The sequence below is a fragment of the Tiliqua scincoides genome, chromosome 7 (assembly GCF_035046505.1).
Source record: "Tiliqua scincoides isolate rTilSci1 chromosome 7, rTilSci1.hap2, whole genome shotgun sequence".
Taxonomy (NCBI): Eukaryota; Metazoa; Chordata; class Lepidosauria; order Squamata; family Scincidae; genus Tiliqua; species Tiliqua scincoides.
The window spans coordinates 35,201,457-35,228,193 of NC_089827.1; the positions used below are offsets into that span (position 1 = coordinate 35,201,457).

At 45.6% G+C, this 26,737-nt stretch overlaps 1 protein-coding gene across 1 annotated transcript in view; it reads right to left on the reverse strand.

Moving 5' to 3' along the window:
• ST8SIA1 (ST8 alpha-N-acetyl-neuraminide alpha-2,8-sialyltransferase 1) overlaps positions 1 to 26,737 on the reverse strand; it is a 112,843-nt gene that overhangs the window by 20,259 nt on the left and 65,847 nt on the right. The window contains exon 4 of the mRNA XM_066633163.1: positions 24,719 to 24,811. Coding sequence (XP_066489260.1) covers positions 24,719 to 24,811 — 93 coding nt within the window. The remainder of the gene's footprint in view (positions 1 to 24,718; positions 24,812 to 26,737) is intronic.

Below are 26,737 nucleotides of genomic sequence, written 5' to 3' on the forward strand. Positions count from 1 at the left end.
GGCAGCTTCAGAAGGCACAAAGCTACCCTGACCCAGAGGCTACCTGACCCAGACCTATAGGAGAAGGGGACTGCCAGGACTTGGCTGGAGGACACAGAAGAGAGGACTGTCAGGACCCTGCTGGAGGAGACACTCTGCTGGAGAGGACACTGCTGGAGAGGAGGGACTCTGCTGTAGAAGATTGGATTGGGAAGACAGGACTGTGCTTGGACTGGAGGCTTCAGACCTTTACCCACTGAGTTAAGTGGAGTTTTGGGGAGGGAAAGCCTCTGGACAAGAGGACTTCCAGGGAGTGTATGTGTTTGTAGCAATAAATTCTTGTTAATTCCTCAACTGATAAGGAATTCTGTTCATTTCTTTGCACACCACAGCTGTTGTTCTTGGAAAAGGAGGGTGTTAATTAGCCAAAAAGTGGGCATTAGAAGGGAATAAATTGTTGGCAATAAATAGTTGTGTGCTGCTGTTCACACGTAAATCAATAGGAATAACACCCACTGGCCCCACTCCAGTCTCTGCACATTCATCAGAACATTCTTACAGAGCTGCACAGGCATCAGTCCTCCCCAAGCAATCTTATTATTGCCTCCATTTGTGCAGGGTACAGATTTAATATGCAAAGCCTGCACAGGCACAGCTTGCAAGCATGTTGGCTCTGTATAAAAATTCTGATGGATGCATCAAGGTCTGGGCAGAGTCAGTGGGTGGGATCCTAAAACCGGGCAGTGCACACATAGCTTTGCCTGCCAGGGCGGGGGGGACGGACAACATGTGTCCCTGCAGACCAGCTGGGCAGCAGGGTGCACGAATCACCCTACCAAGGGATTGGGGGAGACAGTGGCTGTACAGATCTATTGGGCAGTGGTGAGATGTCTTATGATGTCAGTAGCCATCGCTTGCTCCTAGCTGCAAGAGGGATCAGCTAGATCAGCAAAAAGCAATCAGTTGGCTCCAGGTGCTGGCAGGATAGGGCTGGCCAAGGCCCTATAATGGGACTAAAGAAGAAGGCAGTAGAAAGGAGTATGAGGGAGGAGACCCAGGAGAGACTACTATATTTTCCTTTCTTAAGCAAGGAGTTGAAATAGACCGGGGCCGTCAAACTCGTTTCATATAGTGGGCCAAATAGCAATCATGGTGCTTCTGAGGACCAGAAGTGACATCATTAAGCAGGAAGTAACATCATTAAGTAGATGATGGCCAGAAATAAGTGCTTTGTTCTCACACTGAAACTCATTAGCTGCAAACGACAGAAGAGAAAATGTGCAAATCTTGTTCATAATTTCAAGAGAGAGTCCAATTATCATGCTGGGAAAGTCCAATTATAACAAGGGCTGGAAAAATTGCTTCCAGGGGCTCCATTTGGCTCACAAGACTCTTGCTTGACATCCCTGGACTAGACGGTCTTTAAAGTCCCTTACAACTCTGTGATTACAAAACATGTTGTGTCTGGCTGTTATTTGAATAAGAGCTTCAGGAAGCTTTCAACTTTTGCGAAGAGGACACTTACTTTGTGTGTGATCGCTTCCTAGAACATGTTGAAACAGGGATGGTCAGAAAGAGTTGCCAAATGCTTCCTGGATCCTAATTTTCAAAGAAAAGATCTGGCACACACACAAAAGTAGAGGGGGGGGGGGGCTCCAGGCTCTAATTAGACTTTGAATAAATTAGGCTCACCTGCTAACTGAAGAGTAACTGTCCCTCTTCACCCCAGCACAGTTCTAGTGGCTGTTTGCTGATGTTCTTCTGCATGTTTTTAGATTATTAGCCTTATTGGGACAGGGAGCCATTTAATTATTAGATTTTGTCTGTAAACCACTTTGTGAACTTTTTTTTTGTAAAGCAATATATAAATACTGATGATGACGACGACTGTGCTATTTTCTTTGAAATCAGCACATTGCCTGGCTTATTTTCAGGGATGGACAAATCCAGCCCAGATTGACATGAGTCGAGTCATGAGTCTCTACCCCCCCCCCCCCCGCAACTTGAGTTGAAAATGAGTTGTAACAGGAGCACTTTCTGAGTCACCTGGAGTATTTCCATGACTCAAAAAGACTTGAGTCACAAGTCTTTTTGATACATGTGTCAGGCATGGGAGAAAAGCAGAGCTACTGCCAGGGTGTGTGTGTTGGAATTCCCTTTAAACTCTCCCCTGTTGACATATCCCATCTGTAAACACAGTGGGAGAGGATGGGAAGGACTGCGTGAGAGTGGGGACAAAATGGCAAGAGGGAGGAGGGTCAGGCACAGCAGCTGCGAGGCTTAGCAGGATGACCCAATCCTTTGCAGCTCTATGCAGAAGTAGTCCTGCAGCAGCCAGTCATTCAATGGGACTTCCTCTCCCCAAGTAACAACAGAGCTCACAGTAGCCATGAGATTGGAAAGTGTGATCGTTACAAACATCCCCCTCCCCCACTTCCCCCTCCTTTTCCCCCTGGGCTTCTCTAGCCAATTCCAAGGCAAGAACCCCCTTGGGCACCTCCTCCTGCCCTTCCTCATCTAAACAAACAAATCAGACCTCCCATCCTTCATTCAAGGATCATCAGTTCCTTCAGAGATGGGCGAGAGAGCCTGCTTCAGCCTCTCCCCCCCCCCCCATGCAAAAGCAAGCATCAACCCTTCCCTGCCTTCTGGCTGGAACTTCCCTGCTGCTCACCTGGTCTGAATGAGGTCTTTCTTGCCATGAAAACAGTAAGCAAGCACACCCAGACACAGATAAACTTGAGTCTGCATGCATGGGGACCAAGTGCCGAGTCAGAGGTCCTTGACTGGAGTGTTTTGCAGTCTTCCACGTGTGTGACTTGAGAGTACACAAGTCAGTGAAAATTCTGATTTTTGCGAATTGGAGTCACCTGACTCAAGTTCCCATCCCTGCTTATTTCTAACGCAATCTGAATCCATTTCCAGGCCAATTTCTACCCCATGCAGCAGTGGGAACATCCATAGCACAAGGACTTGCTGTGGTCTCAACGTGTCTTAAATTTTTTTTTGAAGTCTGAATGCCATTTCAAAGGAGCAGATCAATAAGCAAACCTTATCCAAACATATGCAGAGTTTTCTTTCAGAAGCACAAAAGAGAAATATTTGATGAATTAGGAATGCAGCTAACATGCTGCATTTTAGCAGGCTGACATAAAAACTATGCGTGGAATTTGGGCATCTTGCAACGGGGAGAGAAAAATAGGTATTCCCCTTATAACAGAAATGCAAAAAGTGAAAAGCATGAGGACTTCTGCTACTTCAGTGAACATGATCTTTTATTTTCAATTGTGAACAACAACAATCCAGACAGGGCTGATTGAAGCTATTGGCCTATCTTGAAGGCAGTATATAGCTCCACCCACCCCTTACCTGGCTCTTTCTTCTGCATGGATTCTTTAATCAAAGCAGGGAATGTGATGTACACCAGGATCACAGAGTACTTTACATTTCCTCCTTTTGTTTAAAGATCCTGTGTGCCCCCCCCATAGGTTCTTCTTTAGGAAGGTGAGGGGGCCAGATTGCTGTGCTCCGAGGATTAGAATGCAGTGATCCTCACTCCACAGTGGAGTACGAACATACATCCCATTGAGCAAGAAGGGGAAACCACTAAAGCACCATGTTTTGAAATGTATCAAGTATCCCAGGGACAGAGCCACTAAGAAGTTAATTTGTACAGATGTTTTTCTTCTGTAAAACTTAAAACCACCCATTCTTTACCTTATAAATGAAGCTTGTAAATATGTTTTCTAAATGTTAGGGTTAAGCTCTAGGACACCCAAGAGGATCCAAGGAGCTAGCTGTCTGCCAAAGTCGACAGATGTCATTTCCTTGTTCAAAACAGGCAAGGAGCAAGTTCTAGAGCAGGAAACAAGGATGGGGGGGGGGCGGGACAACAGGCGACAACATGGAATCAGGGGGGTCAGAAGCAGCTATGGAGGTCAGCAGAGGTCAAGATTCCAGGGGGCAATCAGGAAAAGGGAGCAGAAGCCAGGCAAACTCTTCACAAAGATATGAACTATTTAATCTAGGAAGGCTTAGCTCTGAGGCCACATTTTATAAGCTCTGGTGCAGTAGGACTGGCCCTTGGGATCAGCTGACCAGATGCCAGGCAGACTGGCACCCTTGAAGCCAGAGCTACATCCAGCAGGCCAGCAACAGGAACAGAGCCCAGAGGGTGCAGTACATAAGGTGCTGAAGTGCAGCAGCCCATGTTTGAGACTCCACCTGGCACCTTACAGGGTGTCATGACATGGCAGCAGAGGCATGGGAGCTGCTGCAACACCATGCAGGTATGTGACTACTGAACTGTTAGGGAGCCCAGCACAGGCATGAGTGAGAACATCAGTGACCCATGCTGGATGCTGCCATCCATCCATCTAGCAGCCATACCTAGCTTGAATGCTGGGTATGATGAATATGATGCTGGGAAAGTAAATGGTGGGTAGTGGCTCCTGTGAAGATGAGCAACAGTTGAAGCACTGCTGCATCTGCTGTCACAGCTTGCAGAGGTGGCTGGCATCCGTAGTATAGCTACAGGGAGCAGCGCGGTAAGTATTGCAGTTGCTGCAATGAGCCATGTATGCGCCGCCCAATCACTTCCAGGACCATTCTGAGCAGTTTATATGGCATGTTGGGGCGCTTGTAATACTTGCAGTGCGGCTCCCCATAGCTACACTACTGGCTGCCGTATGTAGTTTGAAAGAATGAATGTTTCACCCCACTGGCAAGGCATCCCTCAAACTCAGAAACATCATTGCCACTTTGGGGGGTACACCCCCCCACACACACACACACATTTTTGCTGCTTGGAGGTTGGGCCAAGCACTAGCTAAAACCAGCCACAATTTTGCGTGCAGGCTTCTCATTTTGCAAGGCAATTTCAGAGCTCTCCTATAAAAGAGGGCTGAAAGCTATACAGAAGCAGAAACCAATCTGTTTGTGTTCATATATAAATACATTTGGATCATAACCTAAATATCAAGCCATCATTCTTCTGGGGAATTGAGAGCTTTATGGCTTATCCACACTACTTAATTATACATTTAAGCCTGATGCTGGGTGTTTAAACCTGCTAACATGAAAAAGGGCAATTTACTGTCTTAGAACCCTCAACATCACATTTCTGAGAGGGGAAAAAAAAACATGGCTTTGTAATTCTCTCGCTAAGAGCACTTTCGGGCTGAATTAGCTCTGACAAGAATCTGTGGCAATGTACTCTCACTGGAATTCATCTGAACAAAACAGAGATCACACAGATAATAGAAAATGGACCCTCGGAGAAGCAGAAACACAGACAACATCAATAAGAGCTTCTCTCAAATTACTAAATTATAACCCTGCCCAGTACTCTGGTGAAGAAAATACATTGTTTGGCAAGAAAAATAACCTAAGTACAGGGAGCAGACACTATATGAGAAGCAGCAGCACTGCTGTTTAGAGTCATTACCCTTCCCCCAAAAGAGCAATGTGTTTTCTGTGGCAGTTTTGATTTACTGTATTCAGATACTACCTTATGCCAATCCACTCACAATAGTTCCCAGTTCAAAAGAAGGGCTTTTAGTAGTAGTAGTAGTAGTAGTAGGCACCATACAACAGGGAAAAGGGACACAGGAGGTATGCCCAAACTGCGTGAAGTTCATACAGAGCTTCCATGAAGATGCTCGGTGGTGATGTCATTGCCAGGTGCCTCCACTGCCCTAGACTATTAAGTAGTTTCCAAAATGAACTCTTTGGCAATGACTCCCAACACTGTCTGAGGAGGAGCTAAACTTCTCCCCTCCAGAAACTGGGCTCCTTATGGGCAAAGGCCAGAACACACCTTTAGTTTCTCCCATGTAAGTGATCATAATTCACTTGTATGAAACAAAGTGCTTCTCATGGGGCAGCAAGCTAGCCTGGCCTTGAAGCTCGTTCAGGAGTTTCACCTTGTCTACTGGCACAAGGCAGCTTCTTCCCTTGGCTGGTCCTCATATTTGCCTGGAGCTGAATGGTGGTACACAGGGTCAGGGCCAGCTTTAGGGCAATTTGGACAATTATGTGAAATCGGGCCCACACTTTGGAGGGTGTAATGGAAGATCAGAAGATCATCGGGTGGATGATGTGGTGTTGACAGTGATCCCATGTTTTGATAGCTGGTTGACAGCTCTGGGAAGGGCAGGGCTGGCTCCACAGCTGTAATCAATCAAGGCTAATGGAGGCCTGGATGGACACCTGAGCTTCATTTGACCTTGATGGGACTTTGAATGGACATGGACTCACGGACAAGGAAGAGATGGCTCACCTGAGCCTAATTTGGAGCTAACGAGGCAGCTCACAGCTGAGCTGCATTTGGACTTAACAAGGGACTGCAGGATAAAAGGCAGCTTCAGAAGGGGCAAAGGGCTGACCAGAGTGGGACGCTGACCCAGCCCGAAGCAGGACACTGACGGAGCCAGAAGCGGGATGCTGACCCAGACCAAGAGGGCTACCTGACCCAGGCCTACAGGAGAAGGGGACTGCCAGGACTCTGCTGGAGGACACAGAAGAGAGGACTGCCAGGACCCTGCTGGAGGAGACACTCTGCTTGAGAGGACATTGCTGGAGAGGAGGGATCCTACTGCAGAAGACTGGACCGTGCTTTGGAGATTAGACGGTGGACTTGGACTGGAGGCGTCAGACCTTCACCCACGGAGTTAAGTGGAGTTTTGGGGAGGGAAAGCCTCTGGACAAAAGGACTTGCAGGGAGTATCTGTGTTTATAGCAATAAATTTGGTTAGTTGCTATAGATAAGGATTTCTGTGTTCATTCCTTTGCATACCATAGCTGTTGTTTCTTGGAAAAGGAGGGTGTTAATTAGCCAAAAAGTGGGCATTAAAAGGGAGTTGGGATATTTGGATGGGACAAATTGGCGTAGTCAGCAGGATAGGACAAATTGGGATAGAACAGAGGGGGCTTGTATTGCCTCCACTGCTGCTCTGTTACAGAATCGTCCATGCCAATGCACAGCAAGTGAAACACTGTGTTGGCCCTCCTGCTCACCCCTGAGTCTGTACGGCCCAAAACGGGCCTCCCAGAGGAACATCACCACCAGCTATTTCCAGATGCCACGCTTCACATGCAACACCATCAGCACTAGGATAGCTGTGCTGATCACCATCAGTTACACCAACACACCACCATCAGTTACTGCAGCTGCTTGGTGAGTGGGGCCTGTGGGGGGCCTTGCATTGGGCCACAATGCTTCTGGGGCTGGCTCTGCAGAGGGCGAATCCCTATAACTTACAGATCACTTGTGCATGACCCACCATGGGTTTGAGTTCTTACAGAAGGCACTAGTTACAAATTACATCCAACCTGGTGGCAGGTGGGCACAATCCTTCTGCCTCGCCTTGTACTTAAGCCCTGGCTCTCCTTTGTCTAGGACAGCAATTTTCAACCACTGTGCCGTGGCACACTGATGTGCCGTAAGTGGTCCACAGGTGTCCCACAGAATTTGTGGGAAGGTCATTTATTAATAGTGCTAATGGGAGATGTTAGCCAGCATCGTGTGCCTTGGCAATTGTCAAATACCTGGTGGTGTGCCTTGACCATTTTAGTGCCTTGTCAGTGTGCCAAGAGTTGAAAAAGGTTGAAAAACACTGGTCTAGGACTTTCTCAGCATGAAATGGGATGGGTCATCTTTTGAAAATCACATCCTGACAGTTGCAGAGTTTTATCTCATTTGTACACAGCAATGCAAAAAAATCACCAAATCAACACTGTAGCCATACAAAGCACCTATAATCTTGAATCTGCTCTAGGCTCTGATCAAAGCAAACACAGACATCAAATTAGATTGTTTCAGGACCAAAAATACCTCTTCAAAGCCTATTCTTATGTTTCTACCCACTGCTTAGAAAACCTGGGGTGTTTTGCCTTTGAGAAATAAGATCCAGGTGAATGAAATTTATTTCTCAGTACTGGCCTCCCTCCAATGCAGCTCTCTGCCTACAGGGGCCCACGTGGGCACTTTTCTATTGTCTTAGAAAATGACAATAAAACTACCCTCTTTGGGATGGCTTCTTCCACCCTCAAGCAAAATCTCAGGAAAAGAAAGCTGCGCTTTGAAATTCTGCGACTTTGGTCTTAATATGTTGTGCAAACGTAGCTGGATTGATTTACAAAAGCTTTAAACTGTCCTAATTAATTTTATGCATTTTGGATGTTAATGTGTTACAAAAATGCTCTGCGGAAATCTAATAATAGTAGCAGCAGCAATGAATTTGAGTGCAGTACTATTACAAGCAACTTGGTGCTCAGCCCAGAACTACTGGGTGAGATAACCCTATGCTTGCAGAACCACTGTATTTTTCAGACACTAATGAGGGGCAGAGAGCAATTGCAGACAGCCAGGCTCCAGAGTCAGCTGCCTCAACTAGAACTGGGGCATTTCAGGTCTGGAGCACATCAGCTTAGATGGCATGAGGTCATTGATGGGGCAGGCGCCCTGCTAAGGAATGCATGCACTTCCTGAAAGACCCCCTCCAGAATCAGACTAGCAGCCTAGGGGCGCAATCCTACCCTGCGATTGAACAGGCAAGCCAAGAGGTTTGCGCTGTATCCAGCTCAGGATAGGGGCCAGAATCGGCTCAGCCAGAGGCAAGGGGAAACTCTTCCCCCTACCCCTGGGTAAGGCACCCTGGCCCCAATGGGGCTTCTCAGACTTGTGTCACCTCCTGTAGTGGCACAAGTTCGAGGAGAGCGGAGCGGCTTCAAGCATAACTGCCAGATCCCCACCTCCTGTTCCCTGCCTGCCCACCACCTGCCCTCTCCCCACCCAGGAACGCTGCCCTCTGTCTCTTCCTCACCCACCCCAGAGCCTTGCATCAGCCCAGTTGGGCTGACACAAGGTTCAGTGCCTCCATTGGCACAGAGGCTGAAGTCAGCCTCCACAGGAATGCCTCTTTGGTGTCCTCCTCTGCACAAACGCAGAGGCGCGCTGGCCTTGCTGACTCCCAAGGAGGTGCAAACATGTCTTACAGCACATCTGCAACCCTCCTGGGCCAGCGCAAGGGACTTGTGCCAGCCCATGTGCAGCTCAGGATTGTGTTACACATGCCTTAAACTGAGTCAGACTATTGGTTCACTTAGCCCATAATTGTCTGTTCATGAAAGATAGTAGATCTCCAACAATTCAGTTCAAGATGTTCCTCAGTCCTACTGCCTGCGGTCCTTTAGCTGGGGGATCCAGGGATTGAACCCTCTACATCAGGTATGTCAAACATAAGGCCCATGGGATGAAAGTGGCCCCCAGAAGCAACTTCTCTGACCCCCATTATAATTGGGCTCTCTCATATCTTGAAAATATGAACAAGATTTGCACAATCTCTCTTCCGTTATTTGCAACTAAGGAGTTGCTATGTGTGAACAAAGTGCTTATTACTGGCCATCATCTACTTAATGATGTCATTTCCTGCTAACTGATGTCATTTACAACCCTTAACAGGCACCATGAATGCTAACTTTGGCCCTTTGTATGAAATGAGTTTGACAGCCCTGCTCTATTCCTGAGCAATACCACTGCACTATAACCATTTTGCCTTTCTGTAGTGTGCATGATGTAGAATGGAACGCACATGGAATGGAGCAAGCATTTTTACTTTATGGGCAGTGTTGCCAATCCTCAAGGACTGGCCTGGAGTCTCCAGAAATCAGAAGTAATCCCCAAGTGACTATTCAAACCAAGCCTGGAAATTTTAGTAGTGCCTCTAAAATAATCCCCCCAAAATAGCTTCTGTCAGAATTGGCAGCCCTATCTGTGGACTTGTTTTAGGGCACAATCCTAACCAGTTCTACTCAGAAGTAAGTCCTACTGTGTTACTCCCAAGAAAGTGAGGTTAGGATTGCAGTCTTAGAGTATTAATCTCTATTTAGAATTTGTATTGCATTTTTTCTCTTCCTAAGAAGACCCAAACTGACTAACAATATAAGCAAAAACAGCCCTTATATCCCAATTTCAAAATATTATAGCATAAGCAAAAGGAAAAAAAAAATCCATTAATACACAAAAGCAGCACTATCAAGGTTAAATAAGCAATTCATGCAACATAATTATATGTGTAGCTGGACAAACAAAGACAGCAGGCAAAATGGATATTGTTGTCTGGAAGTCAAACAAATGCCATTCCATGCCCACCAGAGGAAAAGCTCAGCCCCTTATAAGGAAAAAGGGCAGAAAGATGGCCCAGAGGCAATTCCTTCTCACAGTCACAACCCTCATCCACTTTGGAATCATGTGAGTGTAATATCACTTTCAAACAAGTGAGGTGGCACAGGCCCCCACAAGAGAGGACTGTTCCAGAACAGAAGTTGTGATTCCACTTTAAGAGAAGACAGACAGGTTATACAAGGCTACTGAGCTAATCACAATTTCTTAGTGATTCAGCCCTGAAACAGATATCTGATATATCAGGGGAAAAATAGACATATATTCCAAAGACATGTTTGATTTAAGTTACGAGCATAAGTTCATGGCCTACTAGCTTTTTATGGAAAGCCCCAGACAGGCAGACAGCTATGACTAACGGTGCTGTGGGACTGATCAGATCATTTTGGAAGTTAAGAAAACATTGCAGGAAGATGAACGACTGTGACACATGAGACACATGCCACACGGGTGCACAGGACAGGGTCACATATTGCTAAGCTGACTTAGGTGAGGTGACTGAGGGCCCAATCCAGAGCTTTGCATGCCAGCTCACCACCAGCGTACACTGTTGCAAACATGCCATAAGGCACATTTGCAAACCTTACCACAGGCCCAGCGCCAGAGCTCGCCCAGCATAAGTCCCTGCTCAGCCAGCTCTAGCACTGGGCATGTGTTCCACCGCCTGGCGCTATGTGTGAAGGGAGGTAAGAGGGGGTGGGGGGAGCGAGGAGGAGGCGTTCCAGGGCAGGTGGAGGGGAAGGCATGGCTGGGGAGGGAGCGGGGTGGGAGAGTGGAGCTCAGCTCCGTCAGATCCAGAACCCTGTGTCGGGCTGTGCAGCCCAACATGGGACTCCTTGATTCTGCGCCAGCTAAAGAGCTGCTGCAGAATCAAGTAGCCTCATTCAGGGGCTAGTTCCCTTGCTCAGCGAAAGGGGATGAAAGAGTCCAAAGAGTCGTCGTTAGGATGTTGTCGCAGCCATTTTGGCACCGCAGAAGCCTCGCACACCAGGCAGCCCAGGACTGGGCTGTAAGATGTTCCAGTACTGGGATGAAATTAATCAGTTGTGTGCAAATGTACCATTTAGTGTTCATGTTAAAAGTAGTATGTAAGAACGCACGGCAAAATCACGGAATACTTTAAAATCCATATGAAGAAACTGGCCACGTGGAGAAATGCTGTGCTGTGCCAGGCTGCCCCAACAAACAGCCACAGCTTCCCCAAGGAATAACAACTGACTCGCCTTTTCCGCAAGATAGTACTACAGAGTGAACTCCTACTGTGCTATGACACCCCTATTGCGCTGCCTGTAAAATACCCTTGTGTCCAGTAGATAAAAACATTTAATTTATGAAGGAGGTCAAGTTCCAGCATGTTTTCAGATAGCATAAATTGTAAATATTTCAGTGTCACTATTGATTTATCATGCAACTCCTACCAAGGAACATAATTTTATTCTTAGGCAAGGCTTGTCAGTACCAGTAGAAACAGTAATTATCATGCCCAGAAAATAACAATCTATCACCCGTGCTACAATGGAGAAACTGACTTGGAAATTCTGAAATGTGTGCATATTCCCGAATTGCTTTGAAGAGAGAGATTGAGCAAAACTAATAAGAATAATATTTGGGAGGAGCTGCAGCTTCATGGCAAATCACAGACTTTGCATATTCCATGTCTCAGCCAGGCTTATCAGTCCGGATAAGGGGTAATCTACCTGTATTCCAATGTTATACACTCAACACACACACATATGACTTAAAGGGAAGGGGCTGCAACTCAATTATCAAACACATGCCTGGTGACTGGTCTAAGATAATCCAATGATCTTTATGACTCAAGTAGGGATTCAAACCCAGTCTTTCTACTCCTAGGTTGACATTCTAACCACTGTATTACTCTGGCTCTCTAGAACATGTGAAATGGCTCTGTGAATTCTCTGAAAATGCAAGAACCAAATTCTAACTCTCTCTCTTATTTAAATCTTTGATTCTCTCATTCTTTGATGCTCTCATTTAAATCAATGAATCAAAGAATCCATCATACTTAACCCCCATCATTATTCAAATAGCCATACACAATAATGTAATTAATTAAAGCTGATTATACAGCAGGAGGATATTTTCCTTGGTGTTAGCTGGCAAACATGCATGAGCAATTATCAGACTCCCCAAACCTTGCTGTCCTGATCAGGGAAAGGGACTTTGAAAATGGTGAACTTCCTGAATGAGCTGGGGGTTGACAGAGGACACAGATTCACATTTTTTTGGAAAGAGATATTGTGAATAAAAACCTTTATTTGCTGACAAATCCTTGGCACTGCTGATTTCAAAGAAGGGGCAACCGAAGTCACCATCTTTGTAAGAGATCAAGCACTGTTCAAACATTTTGCAACTTGCAAGGATGCACTACTTCGCATAAGAGAAATTTAACCACTGGTTAGAAGTCCCCTGATTGAGAGAATGAGGATGAGGCTCAGGGGCCTCAATATACATCACCCTGGCAGCTCATAAGGTCTGTTGATCTGGTCTCAGTTGTATTATAGCACCATCACCACAGGCACCTTTGTTCCCAGCCCAATAAGGAACAGGTGATGGATGTCAATCTATCCCTATAAAGTTGTTGAATCCAGCCTATCTCCTTAGTGTGAGCAACTCATTACTCAGATTCAGGCTGAGCTTAACCATTTGCTTCTAGCTGACCACACCTGCTACCACATTACCTTGAATGGAGACCAGCCATTGCTGGATACTTTCATCCAACAACTAGCTAAAAAACCTCCAAACCACTTAAACCAGTGTTTCTCAATGCTGCTTCCCCAAAGTAGCTCCAACGTTCTCCATGCAAGTAACAGACAATGACATTATCACCAAATTATGTCCAGGTTTGGAGACTGAGGGCACAATCCTAACCAGGTCTACTCAGAAATATGTCCTATTTTGTTCACTGGGGCTTACTCTCAGGAAAGTGTGGTTAGGATTGCAGCCTGAGATAGCAGCTTCCAATGGTGGTAAGAGGCTCAGGCCAGATTGGAGGCTTTTTTCAAGTGTGCAAAAACCATGCTCTGGAGCTCTGCCTGCCAAGCTGAGCCTCTTATTGCTGTTAGAAGATCCCATCGCAGTCTCACTGCCAGGCAGCAGGTGCTGTGTGTGCCACCCAAGACCACCTGGTGTAACACCAGTGGTGCACATACCACCAGTTGAAAACCCCTGGCATAGACCAAAAAGCTCCCCAGTGGGTTTCTGGAATGGTGGAAACAGTCAGACTAGAAGTGAGGCCCTTTTCCCCCAAATTTTTCTCATAAGCAACTATCAAGATATTCCCTCAGGATCTATTTGCAATTAGACCCAAGACGGCAGCCTTCCTTAGCAGTGTTCTTCAGCTTCTGAACATTACCACAGAAAATCTCATCATCATTCTAAACTGCCACAACTTGTTACCAAGAAAATCAGCCCACATCACTTTATATAGAATCTCCACAATCAAATCTCCATTTTCTCACAGGGGATATTATTAATGAAACAAGATACCCTTCAGAACTATTGTATCTAGTGTTTGCTTCTGGGACAAATGAAAAGGCACAAGCAGAGTCCTTTAGTACAACTCTTTGAAGCAAGTGAGTTTCTTTTCCCCACTTATGGATGGGCACCGACAGTTCGGTTTGTCGGGTAAGAAATAGCTTTCATTGACTTATGAGGAGATGAGCTGGCTACCTGCTTAGCAACCCACAGAGCAACATACCTGTCAGAGTCATAAACACCTACACAAATTTAAGTACTCATCGGTTGGTTCAGCCAGTACCCCGACCAGCCCTTTGAAGTTCATAGAAAAAAAAGAAATAATCTCATAACATTATTGCTCTTGCTCCCTGTAATATTGTTTCAAGCCATCAGTCTATGCACCTTACCACCAAGTCAGTGGAATAATGAATTACTCTTAAACAAAGAATAATCCCCTATTCCAGTAGTTCTCAAACTTTTTAGTACTGGAACTCACCTAAAAATCGTTTCACTTTACCAGCAACTCAAGCCTTTGTGGTTATAATGGTGATTGGGCAGCAGATTGCTCCCCCTCCCCCCCCAAGTAGCAGGTTGTTTAACCCTTGATGCACATAGCCTAATCTGCCTTGCAACCCAAAATTGGGTTGTGACCCCACTGGTGGGCCATGGACTCACATTTTGAGAACCGCTGCCCTATTCTGATAGCCTGATATGTTGTATGACATTGTGTGTGTGTGTGTGTGTTCTGTGAATCCAGAAGCAAGAACTCAGAAGGAACAAAGTTGGCAGGCACATTCCATTTGGTTTGTCCAACTTAGTGGTTCCCAAACCGGTGGGTTATGACCTAGCAGGGGAAGCTGGTCATTCCTCCTTAAAGAGAGTGGCCAAGCAATGATGGCAGTGAAGGTATCATAGTGATTGTGGCAGCGCCATGACCAAGGGACTTTGTAATGTACCTGGGGGGTAGCGCTGGCCATCCAGAGGGTGTGGGAGGCTCACAGACCCCACACCTTCCGAATGGCCAGTGCTACTCCCCCAGTATGTTATGAAGCCCCTTGGTCATGGCTCCACCACAATCACTGCTGTGCCGTCACCACCCCCTGCCCCTGCAAATACTTACAAGGTTCTCAACTACTGAGAAAAAGTTTGGGGATCACTAGGCTAATTACAATAAAATTTTATTTCTGTTTATGCAGGCAGGGGGAACAAAGTAAACCTTGATTTTCTCTCTGCCATTCCAGTTGACTCACTTGGAACAGTCTGAATGTAACTGTGAATAGAACTATAAGGAAGCACCTGAACAGCCTGACTCAGAACCATTTTTCATGTCAGTCTCTGTAACGTATCACTCTCAAGGGGATCATTAAACTGAGTCAGACAATCTCATACACTGATGAGGCTGGGTTTTTAAATGCTTAGATCTATATTACATCTTATGTGATTTTATACTCAACAGCCTGGATTATTTCAAGCCAGGCTAAAGCTGGAACCTGACATCTAAAACTGCTCAGTCAGGCCATTGACCTGTCCAGTCCAATACTGTCTTCTCTGTTGGGCAGGGGCTCTTCTTGATCTCAGGCAGGGTCTTCCTCATCACCTGCTACTCCCATCTTTAAAACAAACCAAAAAAACAAAAACAGAACGGACAAAAAAAACAAACAAATAAAGGTTTTTTGTTTTTAAAACTTAAAACAAACAAACAAAAAAACAGAGACTGAACTGGGGACTGGGGACTGAACATTTGCAAAGCAAATGTTCCACCACTGAGCTATGGGATCATTCCCTTGAGATGCATATAAGAGCATAAGAATCCTGCCCTTGAGGTTTATCTAGTACAACTTTCTTTTAGGATGTATTATATGCTGTTTAACATACTACAAATGCCATCCCAAGGATTTATGAACCCTTTCTCTGAGTTTTTCACTCAACTTGAAGTTTGAGAGGCTTGCTGTCATTCCTCTGTTGTTCTTTATCTTTTTTTGAGATATGTAAACATTTTCATATTCTGCCAGGCCTTTAGGAATTAATTGGAAGTTTGCCATGTTACCATTGCTGTCTCCAAATTTTATTTTAAATTTCTATTTTACTTCTTCTTTTGAACACATCTGAACTTTTATTATCTGAACTGCCTTGGAAACCTGCTTTTTTTGGTCAGAAAAAAACAGTATAAAAATACAGAAGAAGAATGGATAGACCTTTCTCACCCAGCTTCTTTTCATTGCTGTCCCTGGCCTTTTATACTCAACAGAAAGTGTAATTATATTTTAATTCATCTGTATGGTTGCAGTTTGCTAATTTTTCTCACTTCTTTCCTTTTATTGTCTTGCATCATTAACATTATTGTCTTGTCAATACATTTATCATAGTTATGACCTAGTAAGTTAATGAACATTTGTTTTGTTCTGGGCATGTTAGAAATAGGGCCCCAAGTACTGTATGCATAAAGCTGACATCCTTTTGTATTGTGTTCACTGTATGGATTTACTCAGTTATTTTTGCATGATCATTGCCATGCATGATGATGTTGTAGCCCATGCGGCAACTTTTTCCTCATACTTCGCAGACACAGAGGCAGCAGCCAAAAGCTTTGTCTCTTGGCTCTTCATAGCACATTTTCAATATGATCTATATGCCAGTTTGAAATTTATATGTTCTATATGCCAAGTCAAGAGCCATCTGTTCTCTAGTGATCACCATTCTAATCCCTAATGAAAAGGTAGGAAGCGTTGCCCTAAATCTTATTGGCTCATATAACAACACATGACATTACACAGTATTGGTGTCATGAAGACAACTGGAGTAAGGGCAAGGCTTTTTGCCACTGCTCTATGTACCGCTTGGAAAGAAAAACTGTCCGCCAGCTGATAAGTTGGCAGTGCTATCAGCACCACGATTATATATGGCAGCAGTGCAAAGAAGTGAATGGGGAGCGATGTCATGAAACTTTTTATACAGACCCAGATTCTCCAATTTTCTGCTGAAAAGAGTTGCAGAAAACCTTTCCATACAGCCCTAATCCAATGCTCCATATTGCCACCCATCTCTGAATGGGAGTGGGAACTAGGGAGACTGCATGGCAACAGGATCCTAATTTTCAGCAAATTTTGCCGGCTCAAATAAATATTATTTGAAATCTCTTTGTAGTGCTGCTGCTATCTTCAGTAAAGAGGACCAAAAAAAAAAAAAAATCAATGAATTTGTTAAGAATCTCTCTGCCAGCAGAAAATCACAGCCAGCAACCAACAGTTTATATTTCATCTGAAATTATGTTCCAACTAATTAAATAAAATGGGGATAAATTAATTAAACTCTGTTCTTTGTGCATCTTACATTTGAGACTCTTAACTCAAGGGACATTTGGTCTATGCCCCGAGTCTGTATTCACCCGAGACACTGGGAATGGGATTGTCTTCAGAGTGATTTACCAAATGGAGGATGAGGTAATGAGAGGCAGGTGCTGAAAATATTCATTTGCATGACATGACATGATTGCATGACATCTGCTACATGTCTGGCTCAAACTGAACTCAGCTAATGAGAGGATGTTAGTTTTATTCATGAAAGAAAAAATACTTGTTTTCTAAAGACCAAATGTAACAGGACGTACAGTCAGGACCCTTCTAGGGCAGTTTAATATTGTTAGGGGGATCTATTCAGATACTTTTTTGTGGGTTGGTATATTTACCATCAGTAAGCCTCGAATCCATCTGCAACTCCAGAAGGGAGGAACCTGGACTATGATCAAAAGATTCTGCCATAAACACTGGATCATCTCCCAAACAGATTGCATCTTTCTGTGGATTGTGACTGTAAACCGCTTTGGGGCCCAATCGTCGTACGTAAATTTCTGCAGTGGGGCAGATCTGGGCTAAGTAAGATGGGAGACCATTCTGCACTCCCAGAGCAGGGTTTTCCAAATTGTGGGTCAGGACCCTCTCGGTGGGTTGTGACCCAGTATCTGGTGGGTCTCACAGAGCCTCCAATGAAAATACAGGTGATGAAAGATTAGATAACTAAGGGTGCAATTCGGACTCACCCTTGGCCGACAAAAGTCCCTTGCACAGGCCCAGGAGGGTCACAAATGTGCAGTAAGGTACATTTGCACCTCCTCAGCCTAAGGATGGCTGAATTCAGCCTCTGTGCTGATGGAAGGAGCAAGCCTTGCGTTGGCCAAGCTTGGGTATAAGTATTTGAATATACAGGGAGATAAATATTTGAACATAATTTCTGGAAGAGAAGTTCATTACGGGTTACAAGTCATAGTAGGTATGTGCAAGCTCTTGGTTTCAGAGGCAGGCTGCCTCTGACTGCCAGATGCAGGGGAGGGCACTGGGACGCAGGTTGTGTCTGTTGTCTTGTGTGCTCCCTGGGGCATTTGGTGGGCCACTGTGAGATACAGGAAGCTGGACTAGATGGGCCTTTGGCCTGATCCAGCAGGGCTCTTTTCATGTTCTTAAGCCTTGAGGCTGTTCATTAGGGCTGCCTCATTATGAGCCATAGATTGGGGGGGGGGGTTAAATAAATAAATAATTTCTTTCTAGACTATCTTTTTTAAAAGTCTTGCAAAGCTAGGTGGGTCCTGATAGAGTGTCAATTTAAAAAATGGGACCTGGTGCTAAAACGTTTGAGAACCACCGTCTTAGAGGAAGGGCAGAATACAAATTATCATCATCATCAACAACAACAACAACAACAGTATTTACATAATGCTTTTCAACAAAAGTTCACAAAGCAGTTTACAGAGAAAATCAAACAAACAACTAATGGCTCCCTGTCCCAAAAGGGCTCACAATCTGAAAAGACGCAAAGGAACACCAGCAGACGGCTACTAGAAAAGACATTGCTGGGGTGAGAAGGACCAGTTACTCTCCCCCTGCTAAATAAAAGAGGATCACCCACTTGAGAAAAGTATTACTTACCCAGTTAGCAGGGGCTAACTAAATGCAATTAACACATTGACAGGGGTATTGTAGGCTAGCCCTGCCCACAGCCACTGGTGTCACCCAAAGGAAAACAAGTTTATCGATCCCGCAAAAGGGTAGCGTAACTACAGGAGATGCTTCCGCTAAGCTCTTGCCTCTGGGAATGTCTTCGATGGCGAGGGGGAGCAGCAGCTTGTACGGTGCATTGAGGTGCCCTGCAAAACTTAGTGCTGTGCCCCCCCTGCAGTACACTACTGTCTGAGCCTTCCAGCCTGTGGTAAAGAGGCTAGCCATTGCCATACCTTCTGTCACTCTGCTCCCATAAGTCTTCCTTTCCCCCAAAACACACTTGAAAGGATGTAGAAGCCTTTTAACCACTCTCAGTGTACACTGTCTCTGCTCAAATGCTGAAAGATTTCCATGCTGATTCTAAACACCTGTGCTAGTTTATCTGCCTTCAACACAGATGAATCATCACTAGATGGGGAAAAATGTCATCTGGGTTCAGAGGACGGTAGATTTTTTTTTTTAATTGAGGTTCACTGCTGCTAAATATAAGAAACCAAACAAAACCATGTTCAAAAATAAACTCCACCTTGCCACTAGTTATCCAACTTCTTCTTAATCTCCCTATAATTTTGCAAGCCAAATCAGAAGTTTGGAAATGAGAATGCAAAGAGGGTAGGAGCAGACCTTGGTTGGAAGAGCGTTTTCCTAGCTTCTGACTGCCAAAGAAATGAAATGTGTGAGACAAATGGGAGAAGCAATCAAGACACATGGGTGATGGTAACGTTTACATCAAGGAGAATGTTTTGCACACACCGGGATATGCTAGAACAGCATTTCCCCACATTTGTCCACTGCTGTACCATTTCACATCGTCCACAGATTAGAAGTACCACCAGAAGTTAATTCTGGATTGGGAGGCCAGATGCAACATGACAAACAATGGTAAAAGGCTCAGGCTGGATGGGAGGGCTTTTCCAAGCATGTGAAAAGTGCACACTGGAGCTCTGCCTGCCAAGCCAAGCTTCCTGCCACTGCTTGTCGCATTGCAATGCTGGTCTCGCTGTCAGGCAGCAGGGGTCTGGGGGTCCTGCATGTACACCACATCTAATACCACCAGTGGAACGAGTACCACTGGTTGAGAAACACTGTGTTAGAGCTTCCTGATCTGTGAACTGGAGACCTTCAGTGGTGAAGTTGAAGAAGAGGCTGAAGGAGGAATGGTATTGAAGGAGGTATTGTCCTCTGAAGTCCTTCAGCCAACCATTGTTTGTCCCTGCCTAGCCTGGCTATAAAGTCTTTCCGAGCAACCTGAGACTTGTGCCTTGGCAATGGTCAAATGCTGGCATTCCTTGTGCGGCACGCTAGTTTTGTTCCAACTGTCTCTGCCTGTTCTATCTCTGTGTAGGCCACTAAAAGAGGGGTCTCCTTGCAGTCAATCTCTGGTGTCTTACCTTTGGTATCTTACTTCCTGCACCACCCATACCTGAACCCTTCAGCAAGCCAGGCCAAGTAAATATCCTGGAAAAAATACAGGCTGGAACCAGAATTCTAATCCATTTTAAGAATTGACACTTTGCAGGTACTTCCTCTCAGGAAGTGATATAAGGAATCAACATTGTCTAACGTGAAGCTCCCCACAAGCTGGGAGAGGGGTACACATGTGCCCTATGTGAACGCTGACAAAAATAAGCCAATAGTTTGGATTTTTTTCCCTACAAAATCCCTGCCCTGCTGGGTCAGACTAAAAGTCCACCCATCTAGTACTCTTTCCAAAAGTGCCTGGGGAGATGCCTTTGCGAAGCTCACAAGTGGGTCATGAAGGCAACAGTCCCTCGCTGTTGTTTGTCTTTGGCCTCTGTTTCTCAGATTTACTGCCAGTGCATCACCTCTCCTGTGGCCACCTATGTTGGTATGGCTGTGTGCACATGAAGACTGCATGACTAGAACAGCCGTGGGAGGAACAACAGAACATGTGACACAACAGACTGCCGTCTTTCAAAGCCCTGCATCAAACCAACATAAGAAGCTGCTACTTGGCACTGAGTCAGACCACTGATCCATCTAGCTCAGCATTGTCTACACACTGACTAGCAGAGACTCTCCACAGTTTCAGGGAGGGGTCTTTCCCTGTCCTTTGTGGAGATGCAGGGACAGAATTTAGAACTTTCTTTATGCAGAGCTTATGCTCTTCCACTGAGCTATGGCTTTTTGAGCCCAATCATATTTAGGGCCTACTGAGGTGAATCTCATGATCTTGTGCCATGACCCATTCTGATGGTGTGAAAGCTGTGCTGCCATTGTGCACTTTGAAACCATCAGCACAGATGGCCAGGGACTCCATGCACATACCAGTGGCTCCCGGACACCAGAGCACATAAGGTGGTAGTGGGGGTGGTTAGGGGAGGAGTGGGGACCAGGTTGGAGGTGGAAGGGGTAGTTTGGTGGAGCATCTTGGTGACAGCGGTGCATGCCAAGGTCCAACCCCCCTTTTCATAGCGTGAAATGCTTCCCAAGGCTCACTGAACTTAAGCTAGCTAAATAGCTGGCATAGGTCTAAGGAGACTCATTGGTAGCCAATGAGTAAATAAATAAATAAATAAATAAATAAATAAGGGTGCAATCCAGACCTGTACATGGGCCGGTGCAGGTCTGAGGGCTGTGGAGGGCAGGAGGGAGGCATTCTGGGGTGGTGTGGGTGGGCCTGTGGGTGGGTGGGGGTTGAGCTGGATCCTAACCCTGGTCCTGAATGGCCTGTAGCAGCTCCTGGTTGCTTGGATTTGCGCCACCTCTTGACGTAACCTTATTAGGGCTGCTGCGGCTTTACCCAATGTAAGGGGAAGGAATTCCCCTTGCCTTGGACTGAGCTGCAACTGGCCCAAACCTTGTCTGGATGTGGGTCAGGACTGCTGGCCTGCCTGCTCCAGGGCAGGTTAGGATTGGACTGTAAGTAAGTAAGTAAGTAAGTAACAGTGCAATCCAAGCGCAGAGGCTTGGCAAGGGGGAAAAATTCTGAGCCGCCTGGGAACAGGGCTAGGATCCAGCATAACTGCCATATCCTAGCCCTGCCTCCTGCCACCGCGGAGGCTGGAACCGATCTCTATGGACCAGCGCACCTCTATGGACCAGCACACAGTGCACTGGTATGGCTTTCTCATAAGGAGGTGCAAACATACTTTATGGCATGTTTGTAACCCTCCCAGGCTGGCGCTACTCCCTTAGGATCCTAGCTTGCACTCTAAGAGCCCAATCCTTAGCTTGGCGTGCCGGCTTCCTGCCGGTGCGCACTGTTGCAAGCGTGCCATAAGGCACATCTGCAAGGGTTACCACCGGGCCAGCACCCGTGCTAGCCCAGTGCTGGCTGGGGCTGGGCTAGCGCTGGGCAGGCGCACGTTCTCCGCTGCTCGGTGGTCTCACGAACCGCCGAGCCACGGCACGGTAAGCAGGGACGGGGAGGAAGTGTTCCGGGGAGGGGGAAGGAAGGCGGAGGGCAGAGAGAGGACAGGGAGAAGGCATGACGGGGAGGCAGGAGGCGGGGAAAGGGCGGGTGGGAGGCATGCCGGGGGAGAGAGTGAGCCGGGTCCTGTGGAACTCCGCTCCACTGGATCCAAGGTGTTCGTGTGGGGCTCGGCGCCCTACACGAACGCCTTTACCTTACCTTCCCTCACCCAGGAGAAGGGGATGAAAATCACCTTCTTCCAAGGTGCCGCCCGGGGTAGCCCAGAGCGCACAGAATGCAGCCACAGCCGTTTTGGTGCTGCTGAAGCTGGGTGCCCCGGGCAGCTCAGGACTGGGCTGTAAGTAAGCAAGCAAGTAAGCAAGCAAGCAAGTATGCCAATGGCAAAGTAAGTAAAAATGATTTTACTTACCTCTTCCAGGCCATCTGGTTCCCTTCCCACCCACCCCCCATTGTATGCAGTGTAAGTGATGGAGGGATAGGATTGGGTTGCCGGTTTCTTAACTGAGAACTTTCATCAGTTGCTTCATTACAAGGCTTCTTGAGTCAATAACTTATCTTTTGACTATACACCTGAGTAAGAAAGCTAATATAGCATGTGAGATTAACTGAAACCAGGTCCACTTTCTTCAAGCAAAAGAACTGCTTTTTTGACGGAGGGGGAATATTTTTGCTTCACTCAGCAAACAGCACTCAATATTGTGCTCAGATTCAGCAACAGATTATTAAGTGGTGGTGAAATACATGGCTTAATTGAATGGAAATCCAATTCTATTCAAATTTGGTGGGAGCCAATAGCATCTATAAATCCAATGGAATATAATTTGTACAGATTCCTAGGCTTTCTTCTTGTAGAAGAATTAACAGAAGAATTAACAGAAGAATTAACTGAAGTTAAACAATGTGATCACATGCTCTTTGGGGACTAAAATCTTTTGCCAGACCCACTAAACCAGGGGTGCTCACACTTTTTTGGCTCGAGAGCTACTTTGAAACCTAGCAAGGCCCGGAGATCTACCAGAGTTTTTTTACAATGTTCGCGCCATCATAACATATAACATTTATGTGTACAATGTATGTTGGTGTACCTTGCATAACCACATGAGCCAATATTGCACAACACAACATAATTAACTATAAACATTTTTTTGTAATTACTTGAGTTTACTTTGATGACTTGCACTGAAGTGAATCAGCCAAGGATGCATAGTCCGGACACTAGCTGCTGACAGCCAGCCTCAAGCACACTTCCAAATGTTCATCAGTCATGGTGGAACTTAATGATCTTCATGTAGGAAAAGGCTGACTCACATAAATAAGTGGAGCCCTTCCTGCCTCAGGTGCTCTTATATCCCTGAGGGCCCTATTGCCTTCAAGTGGCTGCAGCTGTGCAGCACACTCTGCTGGATGCCCAGGCCACTGCCTTAAAGGGGCCACTGCTGACACCACATCTACCTCCTCACCAGATCTTCCTCGATTCCAATACAAGTGGGGGGGGGGGAGCAGATCTCTATACAAACCAGCGCAAAAACAGGGGAAAGGTGTGGGGGAGGGAAGATCTCTATATAGACATCACAGCAAGACCAGTGCAAAACCCCTTGCACACAGAACCAACAGATGGAAGTTGGGAGGGGGGGCAAATCTCCATACATACCAGTGCAAAAACAGGGGAAAGGTAAGTCAGCCCCAGTAGAGTCAATGGGGCTCACTCCCAGGGGTGCGTGGACGGGAGAGAAGCCTGCCAGAAGCTCCTCTCCCAGGGAGGAGCCTGCCAGGTGCTCACTCCCTGGGCTCCCTGGGCTCCCTCCCTGGGCTCCCTAGGCTCACTCCCTGGGCTCCCTGCATCCCGCTATAACTGGGTAACAAACTATAAATGGGCAACAAACCCCATGTTATATAACCTAAGCCACTTATCCCAGCCCTATCCCTAACCTCTGTTCTAACCCTGCCTTTGTGTTTTAAAAATAAAAAAGTATATCTAATATAAGTATACAGATATTAGGACACAAATAACCAGGACTCAAAAAGAAGAGACATGAATGTCCAATGGCAGGACATATTTGACCTAGACACAGTTGTCTAGGACGCAATGGTCCTGCCATTGTTCAACTACCTATTGAGAATGGGTGGAAGGGGGCAGGACAATCACACCAGTAAGCCCCACCCTACAAAAGATGCATGTGCAGAGTCCTGCCTCCCACCTTACCCCTGATTATCTGCAGCAACAAATGCTGATCAGAGGAAAGACCTTCCCTATGACTGCCACACTTAGAACGTTCCAGGGTGGCAATGAGAGCACAGGTCTCTCTCCCTGTGATCAGTGTTTGTCACAGCAGCAAATACTGTTCATGGGAGGGCAAGGGCAGGGCTTCATGTTTGTATCATTGGCACTGCTTGGCACAAGTGTTCTGCTGCCTCACACCTGCTGCCTATACACACAGGGACATATGGAGGATAATGTGTGAAGAGGGCTTCCTGCAATCTAATTTCATGCTTGCTGGAGTGTGTTAAAGGAGCACTGTGATTTATTAAGCCTCAAACAAGAATCTACTGTCGACTTCAGCCTGCTCTGTGTTTCCACCACTTGCCAGGGATACAGTTCTTCCACTCCAAGAGCGTCACCAAACACTCACAATTTCTCTTTGCTTGGTTTGCTAGGCCATTTCAGGGGAAAACACATCAGCTTCCTACCTTTTCTTAATTATGCTGGGATTTGCTGTTACCAGCTGAGTCTTGGACCCAACATCCTTGCTGTATTCACTGGAGAGAGGAGGGAGGTTGCATCTGAAAGAAAGAAAACCAGGCAACATATTTGAAATATGCAAAAAAGGTTTTAAACTATATAATAAAAATAATTACAAAAATTATTGATACTCTTCTGTCCATCAATATCTAAATTGTATATAAATTTCAAGTCAGTAAAAGTGAAACGAGGTTCTACATGTCTCTCCGTGCCAGAAGCCCTCCCAAGAATGCCTTTAAAGGCATAAAAACAGCATTGTTTTGATCGTAACAGCCATTCTGAAGCCTGAAGAGGCCATAGGCAGAAGCGCATGGCCTCTGCGGGCTTCTGAAAGCCCTCCAGAGAGCTCCGGTCACCTTCAAAGGGTTTAAAGGGCTGAAACAGCAGATTTTCTTATCTGCAGTTTTTGGTATCTGCAGAGAGTCCAAGAACAAATACTCTGTAGATACCAAGGCCCAAACTGTGTTAGACTTGATGCTATCATGGTATGTGACTGCATTGGGGGAAATATCACAGATTTGTACCTTTAACAGGCTATTCTGTATATACTTTTAACAATGATAGTAAATGGGGCTTACTAACTGTGGATAGGACTGCAGTCTTCAGGATGTTTGGGGAATTATTTTTTTTTAAACAGTTCAACAACAGCTTGGGAGGGTTAGAAGGATTTTTCTTTAGTTTAAAAGGTTTAATTTTTAAACTGACACTTATTGCAAACTTTTACTTTATTTACTTAAATAATCAATCGATTAATTGATTGATTTCGAGTATAAATAATTAACACCCCAAATCAATTACTGGGCGTGTCATATGGGGATATTAAAAATTTTCCTGCTTGATGATGTCACTTCAGGCCATGACATCACTTTCAGGTTGATGACATCACTTCCAGGTTGATGACATCACTAATTTCCCCTTACCCTTCCATAGGCTTCCTGAAGGCCTATGGGTTTCCTCAGACCAATGCCAGGTATATATCTGGTAAAAGTCTAAGGAGAGAAAAGGGAAGGGTCTGGTCAAAAAAGGGAGGATAGGATCTTGACGCACAATAGTCTTGCGGGGTTGTACCCCCTCCACCCCCGTCTGACCTGCCCTTCCCCAAACTACTCAGAAAATCCCCCTTCCTTCCTCCCTCTTCACCCATGAGGCTTCTCTGCAGCCAACTTATCTGCTGCTTTGTGGCAGCAGCTCAGGTTGGCTGATAGGTAGTGTTCTTCATACACCTTCATTTATGCAACCGAAGAACTCTCCTCCCACTATCACAAATGGGAGATAGGATTGGGCCATTAGGCTGCAATCCTATACACAGTTTCCTGTGAATAACCCTCACTGAACACAATGGCACTTACTTCACAATAGACATGCATAAGATTATGGTCTTAGAGAAACTGCCATCAACTTCAATTAAGGAACTATCAGAAAACCATCCTGGTCGTTGAAACATTTATTTGCCTAACACAAGGTATACCCAACTAGCAGGAATGCCCATAACAATCCTCATCTTTTGGCAGCTGTATATTGCTTCTGTCTCATTTATTCCTAAATTGCCCTATTTTTAAAAAATTGTTTCACAGTTGGCATTTGATATGGTTTAAAAATGAACTTGTAAGCTGCTTTGAAGGTGAGATAATGGAGGAAAGACTGGAAATAAACTTTTAGATAAATTAACTATGTGGATTAAGTGAATGGCACTGCTCAAATTCTTGTTTTCAGGAGAGCTGTCCATTGTGCTGACAGTGGTTCAAAGTGCTTCCTGGTATTTCATCAGGAACTTACTTGATATTGCAAGAACTTATTTAAGAGTTCAAGAAACAGTTCAAGAAGAGTTTATCTGTACATCCAGAAATTAAGTAAAAGGTTCTTACAGATGGGTACCTAAAACGCATTGATCAAGTTGCCAGGTGATCTGCCCTGGGAAGAGCAGTCCAGCATCTGGGGCATTAATCTAGAAAAAGATGAGCTGTCTG